The 8327-nt window shown below is 36.3% G+C and overlaps 1 protein-coding gene and 1 pseudogene across 1 annotated transcript; both read left to right on the top strand.

The window, feature by feature from the left end:
• The first annotated feature begins 471 nt into the window (after window positions 1-471).
• LOC143606591 (UDP-glycosyltransferase 84B2 pseudogene) lies at window positions 472-1887 on the top strand (annotated as a pseudogene).
• Window positions 1888-5307: 3420 nt separating this feature from the next.
• On the top strand, window positions 5308-7900 carry LOC143606586 (tRNA-specific adenosine deaminase TAD2-like). Its single transcript, XM_077082309.1, has 7 exons — window positions 5308-5564; window positions 5926-5963; window positions 6042-6108; window positions 6187-6346; window positions 6435-6513; window positions 7186-7289; window positions 7562-7900. The coding sequence occupies exons 1-7, from the start codon at window positions 5499-5501 to the stop codon at window positions 7597-7599; spliced, it is 552 nt and encodes a 183-aa protein (XP_076938424.1). The 5' UTR covers window positions 5308-5498; the 3' UTR covers window positions 7600-7900.
• The last annotated feature ends 427 nt before the right edge of the window (window positions 7901-8327 follow it).

Here is an 8327-nt window from a genome sequence, read left to right as displayed (position 1 = left end):
AAACCCGAACGGTATGTTTCCCCAACAATACTTCAATTAACGCGTACAAAAAACTTCAAAATTGAAGATGAAAAATTAGTAGAAATTAGAAAACATAATAAGATTTAGATATTTTAGGTATTATGAAGTCTGGTTTACAAACTACTGTTTCAAGTATTTGAATAAAAATAGGTTCTTATTTATTTTTGTATTTGATGCTGGTCCAAAACCTTATAAACAATTAAGTCCAAAACTATAATTAAGTTAGTCCAATATTTAATTGCGCTATGTCCACTTTTGAGCATATATTGTTTATGAGTTGGCGGCTCCAATTATATTTCCCAATTCCTTTCAACTAGGAGATCATTGTTTTAGTCGTCTTCCAAATATACAATGTTCACAATAAACTCCAAATTATTAAAAAAAATACTTATAACAAAATATTTGTAACTTGTAAGTTATAGATATACTATATGACAGGTTATAAATATATACATGTTTTCCTCCTCATGATCACCTAATTCTTTCTCTACCTCAAAAATGGAACAAACAAATGTTCTTCTAGTCACACTCCCAGCTCAAGGTCATCTAAACCCTATATTAAGACTAGGCCAATGTCTTGTTTCTAAAGGCCTTCATGTCACTCTTGTCACCACCACTACTATCCACCAAAACAGTTCCTTCGCCGGCGACATCCACCTAGAGTTCATATCCGACGGTTTACCAGCAGACTACAACCGAGGGGCTGATATAGATTACTACATGGACACGTTAAGCAAGTTCGCACCTGTTAACCTCCTAGCCTTAATTCGATCCCGTAAGAGTAAATTTGCATGCATCATTAGTACACCTTTTGTGCCGTGGGCGGCTGATGTGGCGGAAGAGGTTGATATTCCACACGCCATGTTATGGATCCAACCGTGTACTTTGTTCAAAATATATAATCGTTACTACAATAGGCTCGATGAGTTCCCTACCGAAAGTAACATGAATATGAGCGTGAAGTTGCCCGGGCTTCCGGTATTTAGTGTGGAAGAACTGCCGTCATATGTTCTTCCAACGAACAAGTTGCGTAGCTTAGATGCTATACTAAACAAAATGTTTCATAACATGCATAAGGTGAAGTGGGTTCTTGGGAATTCGTTCATGGAGCTCGAGAAAGATGTCATCGCGTCGCTGAGTGATGCTGGTTTTGACTTTTTGCCAGTCGGGCCATTAGTTTCGATGAAGATTATGGGTACGGAAGAAGATGTTGGTTTTGATCTTATGAAACCGGAGGGTGAGAGTGATTGTATAGAGTAGCTAAATAAACAAAAAGTATCTTCGGTTGTTTATATCTCATTCGGGACTATTATGTTGTTGTCTGAAAAAGAAATACAGAGTATAGCTACCGGTCTGAAAAGTATAAACCGACGGTTTCTATGGGTGATAAGGTCAACTAGAAATCAAGGACTTAAAGAATTAGGGTTTCTAGAAGAAGTCAGGGAACAAGGGTTTATTGTGAGTTGGAGCCCACAAACGAAAGTGTTGTCACATCCGTCAGTCGGGTGTTTCTTGAGTCATTGTGGGTGGAACTCATTGTTGGAAAGTCTTGTTGCCGGTGTACCAGTTATTGCATGTCCACAAAGGAGTGATCAGCCCACCAACGCTAAGCTCGTGACTGATGTTTGGTGTGTTGGCGTGAAGTTGAAAAAGAGTGCTGAAGGTGTTTTTAGCGGGGAGGAAGTGGGGAGATGCGTGGAGGAGGTTATGAGCGGTCCGAGATCCGATGAGTTTAGGAAGAATGCTTTAGAGATGAAAACGGCGGCGCGTGAGGCATTGGCGGATGGTGGTTCATCGAACAACAATATTAAGATGTTTGTAAATGAAGTCATTTCTTCTTGCCGGTCATATTCCAAACAAAAATAAATAGGATATTACAAAAAATAAGGTGTTTATTTACAAACATAAGAGGTGTTTTCAAAAATAAGAAATGACTCTTATTTTTTTTAAAAGTAAAAAGTTATTGCATTTCGCATTCGGTGTTTTAAGTTTGTAACTTCGGGTTGGTGAAAACTTAACAAGAAAACATAGGTGCGCTTGTTTGTCAGATTTAATACTACATTATTATATAAAGAAAGAACATTATATTTCTAGGTGGGCATAATACCCAACCTGGTGTATCAGATCCAGAAATTCTATTTGACCTGCGAGTACGAATTAGGTTTTAGTTTCTCCCCGGAACCGTACTCGAACCCGCTAGAATCGGTTCCACCTCTACCCGGTAAAATCCGGACCCAACCCCGCCAAAACCCGATAAAAACCCCACCAAAACCATTAGAAAACCCGACCACATCCAAATGCGGTTTCTACCTGACCCGGTTCTTTTGACTAGATCCCGGAACCGGTTCATGAAAAAGAAAACTCGTTTTGGGCACCTCTTTATGATATACTATTTTTTATCCATCGTATTACGGGGTTGTTTTACATTATTCATTTATAATATTTATATATATTTTTTATTTTAATTTTATTTATCGTATGGAAGTTAATAATAATTAAAATTTGATGATGAAAGGTGTGAACTTCACAAAAAAATGAGATGTTATAACCCAATTTAAAAGTATTTGAGTTTTGTTTTACTACAAAATTGTTTCTTAATTGTAAATAATATATTGTTTTAAAAAAATCAAATACTAATTTGTAATATAATGAGATGTTATAACCCTTTTAAGGTTATTTGAGTTTGGTAAACACATACCCGTAAATTCAAGTCAGGAAATTTTTATTATGAATAAAACAATATGTTAGTTTAAGATAGTAACGACTAATGATATATTGAGTGTAGGCCCAAAGTTAAAAATAAATGATTAACAGGGGCGAATTGGATTAGAATCCCATAGGCCCAATTATTAAAACAAATTGTATAGTTGTTTAGTTAACCCTGTTCTGCTCTGCTCTGCTCTGTTGCTCCGGCGAGGCACCCTCCGGCCGCCGTAAACCACCCAGCTCGAAACGTTGAGCCATAAGTCATCGAGATTTGGATTTCATTAAATAGGTAAACTGCTAATCTTCTAATTGTTTACTTTGCAATGTTTATTATATTAGTTTCGAATGCTTAATTTGCTTTTAGTTTGAACTTTGAATGTGTAAATTGTGAATGCAGCTAAACATCTAAAGAACTTCAGTTTCTTAATTTGTTATTAGTTTGAACTAGACAATTGATGATGTCATCTCTTGTGTAAAGAACCCACAAATGGCACAGCTACCATCTGTTTCATACCGGAACACGACTTCAACAAATACCATCACGTGTCTTGTAGTTTGTGTTCAAAGTTCTGATTCTTGTGGTCAGTGGTCAACACTTCAGAGTTCAGTTGATCACTTGTTCCTAAGGCTATGTGTAGTGCAGGGGCTACAAATTGGGGCGTTTTGCGCCATGTGGCAAAGGACGAGTTTTTGTTTTTGGGGTGTAATGGTGTTGTAGCCCCATATATATATATATACATACATATATATATATATATATCTCACACACACATATATATAATAATAATATACACACACACAACCCAGGCAAGAAAAACCTCCCCCCCCCACCCACAATTCGCCCCAAAAATCGCCCAGGGGGGCGGTGTTCGCGGCCCAATTCTCCCCTTTATTCTCGCCCACTACGGGTGGCCTAGTAGAAGAATTTTGCACTTTTCTCGCTAAGCCTGTCTTTGTTGGTCGTTAAGTCAAGGGTAAAACGGTCATTTTGTAATTTTTTGTTTTTTTTTTGTTTTTTTTGTTTTTTTTGTTTTGTTATTATTTATATATAACACAAACCGAGCTACATCTGGATAATGGGTAAGCGAGCAACAAGTTGCGCCGCTATCCCTTTTTGAATCGCAAAGCCTATTCTACTAAATATAAATCCTTGGTTCCTTGGGCTCTGCGAGTCACTGTGGACCACCTTTTGCACCCGCTCCAAGAAGCGAACCGCCTCGGGAGCTAGGGATCCAAAAGTGTCGAAGGCAAATGGAATGAACACGTGCTGATTCTCCAAACACGCTGCCTCATGCTTAGCAACCTTCCTAGATTCCGCTCTCAAAACCGCCTATCTCGGTACGAAGCCACTGTCTCTCAGCCCCACCAACGGGGACACCCCAGTGAGGTCAATACACGACTACGCAACTTGATTTAATTTTTCATTTCTTTTAACATGGATTTAAGTGTTATTTTCGTACCTGTGGTTTGACCAACTACGCAACTCTTGAGTACACTTTAAATTTTTTGTAACCAAACACTTGGCATTTCAAGAATCATGTCATTTTCATACTTTTCACTAACTCCGTCTTTTAGATTGACCCGTTTTTTACCTCTACCTATTTTTGTCAAAACCCGTTATAACCCGAACCAAAATGACCTTTTTTTATAATGCTGGTCGTTAAAAACGTTTATGGTTGATATTTCTGAATGAATCAAAGGGTTACAATTATCCCTATATATATTCATAAGGACCTATCTATATATATGGAACAATAGATATTATCCCAAAATATATACAATTATAATCCCATAGTATTCTCTAAGAGTTGTGACCTGAACCTGTTATGACTCGCCTGTTTTGCCAGGTATATTATGGTTGTATAGAATCATGATTTTCTCATAGGATGTTTACTATGTATGAATTTACTACACTCTTCTAGATTACAAAATGGGGATGTTTTAGCAAGAAACACATGTCTTCAATATATAACATCTTATTTTCATACTCTTTCACCACTGTTGCAATCTTGTAAAGTATTATGCATTGAGGCCCGGAAAGTTTTATACAAAGTAGCTGAACCGTAAGGCGTAAGCTCACATTTCATGAGATTTTTGTAACTTAGTTTTGTAGAATTAGAATATCTGGCAGCTTTGGTCTAATTTTCATTCTTATACCGGTATCTCAAGAACATGATGACAACAAGCTCAACAAGTTTGAGGTACTAAGGGCGAGCTAGAAACCGAGGAAACTGAACCAAAAGTAACCGAAAAGTGATTGACTGAAATCGAATTAACCGAAAATTGGTTATCGATTTTTTTGTACTCTCAGTTAACCGAAATTAACCTAACCGAACTGAATCATTCATACGTTTATATATTTTTAGCTTTTATACCTCCATTTCTTGTATTTCATGTTTCATACCTCCATTTAATGTATTTCTAAGCAAAAGTTTTAGCCTAAGTTTGGTTTTGGTTATTAACCGAGCCGAACTGAAAACCGACAAACTAACCTATTAATCGAAAACCGATTGGTTAATAAAATAGATTAACCGATAATTTTGTTTTTGGTTTCGGTCTAGGCTAATAACTGAACTGAACCGAACCGTGCACACCCCTAGTACTAAGTGTTTGGATTGAATTGATAGCTAGTAACCAACAATATGAACTCATAAATTTTCTGTGCTAAATATTTGGAATGCATACGGTTTGTAGTTGCTTTGAGATGTGTTTTCTTTTCCTTCTTTTTTCCAGGCTTGTTTAACTCATTTTTTTTTTTCAGTTTTTTCCAAATGGCTTCGTGTGGGGAGCTAGAAAACACACACACTGTTGCATTTATGAAGCTGGCATTAGAACAGGTATACCTTGCAAGTTTAAGGATTCAATATGGCATGTTGACATGCTAAATTATTCTATATATTTTTTTGCCTCTTATCATGGTTAAGTTAAATATGTCGTTATAGTTAATGCCCAAAACTTACATTAACCTATTAAACGAGGCATATATTGCACTTTTAATGGGAGATAGGCTGATAGGCAGTAGATAGCTCTAACTCAGCTAACCGACTCAACCCAAACCTATTTGACAAATTATATTTTAAAATTTAAAGCAGTTCGTTTTGGCTGATTAGCTGACCCAACTAGACCTGCTCACCAAATGCACTTTGTACCATATGAAAGTACTTCAACTAAACATTGAACATGTATTTGTATTTTCAGGCTAAAATTGCATTTGACAGCCTTGAAGTGCCTGTGGGGTATGCTTCTTTTTCTGACACATGTGAGCGTTTTTCACATGGTTTTATATTTTAATGATTTTTATTTATCTGGAACAGGTGTGTTATTGTTATGGACGGGAAGGTAATCTCGTGTGGAAGAAACCGGACTAATGAAACAAGAAATGTAACAATTTCTGTTACCTTTTCTGTTTAACCTGTTTTTATGTTAATTAACATTATTGAAATGGGCTTTAAACTGCAGGCTACACGACACGCTGAAATGGAAGCTATTGATGTTCTACTTGATGAGTGGAAAATTTTAAAGCTTTCAAAGGCGGAAGTTAGTGAAATGTTCTCAAAATGTTGTCTTTATGTTACATGTGAACCGTGTATAATGTGCGCAGCTGCCTTATCATTTATTGGTAAACTTGCATACCTTACTAAATTTATTTAAATTCATAAATAGATTTATGGCATCTTTTTGACCAGATGACATGTGACTGTATGTAGGTATAAAAGAAGTATATTATGGTTGTGCCAATGATAAATTTGGAGGTTGTGGCTCAATATTATCCCTGCATACAACAAGGTTAATATTACATAGCAGTATATAGGGGTGTGGATTCATGACATGCGATGAACCTAACACAGATTTCACGGGTTTGGGCCTAGTATGGGTTTGGGTCAAATTCGGGTTTAACCTGCAAACATATTTAGCTTAATGGATCATGTCTGTATCAACCCGACAGGTTCGGGTAATTTTCGGGTTGAACCTGCAAACTTGTTTAGCTGAACGAGCCATGTATGTGTCAACCCGACAGGTTGGCATGTTGATTTGTTTAACTCATTTGTTTTTTTATTATATTTTTTTGAAAAATGTTTTGTCATAAATTTAATTTGTTGGGTATTTTATGCCAAAGTATAAATCCCAGAAAAGAACTTGACATAAATTTTTATAATATAAATGCAATTGTTTTATACGCATTTGTATTTCCTCGTTGTAAAACTTTAATCTTAAAGTATTAATATAAGGAATATTTAAAAAATTTGGGTTAACTGGGTCGTTTTCGGGTTCATATTTCTTACGTGATTTTCAAGTTTGTGTTTGTGTTTGTGTTGGATTGGCCTGTAACCCGCAAAAATGACCCGTTTAGCACCCCTACCAGTCTCCCTCGCGCCTTCTAAGTCAGTAAAAAGTTTATGATTTTTAAATTGTTTGTGTCGTGTGTGCATTGGCGTGATAATGGCGGTATCATGATAGTTGCGAAGAGGATGGTGGGAAGAGTTACAAATGCAGTGGCGGGATAATGGCGGAAGAAGCTGTTTCTCTCTTTAGAAACTTTTACGAGCTTGGAAACCCTAATGGTACGTCTCATAAACGAGTCTCAACTCTGTTATTAGAGACTTAAAAATATGAATTTGAATCGATACTGCAATTTATTCATACGAGAAAAATTAATAGAAAGAAAGAAGTTAGTAGAAATGCACTTATTTTTCTGCATTTAATCAAAATATTTGAATAGAAATTAGTAAACAGAATAAGATATTTTCGGTATTATGATGTCTGGTTTAGAAACTACTGTTTTAAATATTTGAATAAAATTAGTTTTTTATTTATTCATTTTTATTTGATGCAGCTCCAAAACCTCACAGGCAGCCGGTCCAACAACCATGATGCAAATTGAAATCTGGGGTTTTGTGGTTTTAACTTTTAAAGAGACATGTTTACTGCATCTTGTTTTCCGATTACGAACACATCGGGATCGCTAGACATCAAAAGGCAAGTGTGGTACCTGCAGGTAACCGAGCTTAATAAGCACCAGTTTGTGGGTATACGAGGTTCGATATACAAAACGTGTGACTTTTTGAGTAACAAAACAATCATTTTTGACATGTTTCTAGGCCAAATTAAATGTTCTATGTTACCCATTGTTTCATTTCTACTTTGTACAATAAATTCTTATTTTTGTCAGTTATAGTCAGTGTTGCAAAAATCCCAACTAGGCACCGATTAATCGCTAGTCCCCACTTCATTAATCAATTTGTGCTAGTCGGCTAATTAATCGGCCAATGGTCAAATCCAGTCAAAATCAACGGTTTCGAGCAAGATTCCGACCAAAATTAGTGCTTTCCGGCGAGATTCCGACTAAAATCAGCGGTTTCCGACGAGATTTCGGCAAAAATCAGCGGTTTCCCACGAGATGCCAGTCAATTTTCGGCCAAAATATGTTTGTATATGTATAAAACTGAAAATTGCATATAAAAATGTGTGCGTGTATATATAAAACTGAAAAATTTACATTAAAGTCCGATCCGATTAATCCTGATTAATCTCGATTAATCGCTAGCCCCCACCTCACCCCTCGACTAGCGATTAGCGATTTTTGCAACACTGGTTATAGT

The sequence above is a fragment of the Bidens hawaiensis genome, unplaced genomic scaffold (assembly GCF_021521415.1).
Source record: "Bidens hawaiensis isolate Kalapana, Puna unplaced genomic scaffold, B.hawaiensis_p1.1 tig00075681_1, whole genome shotgun sequence".
NCBI lineage: Eukaryota > Viridiplantae > Streptophyta > Magnoliopsida > Asterales > Asteraceae > Bidens > Bidens hawaiensis.
Note: the sequence above shows the minus strand (reverse complement) of the source record. Positions and strands in the feature narration are given on the sequence as shown.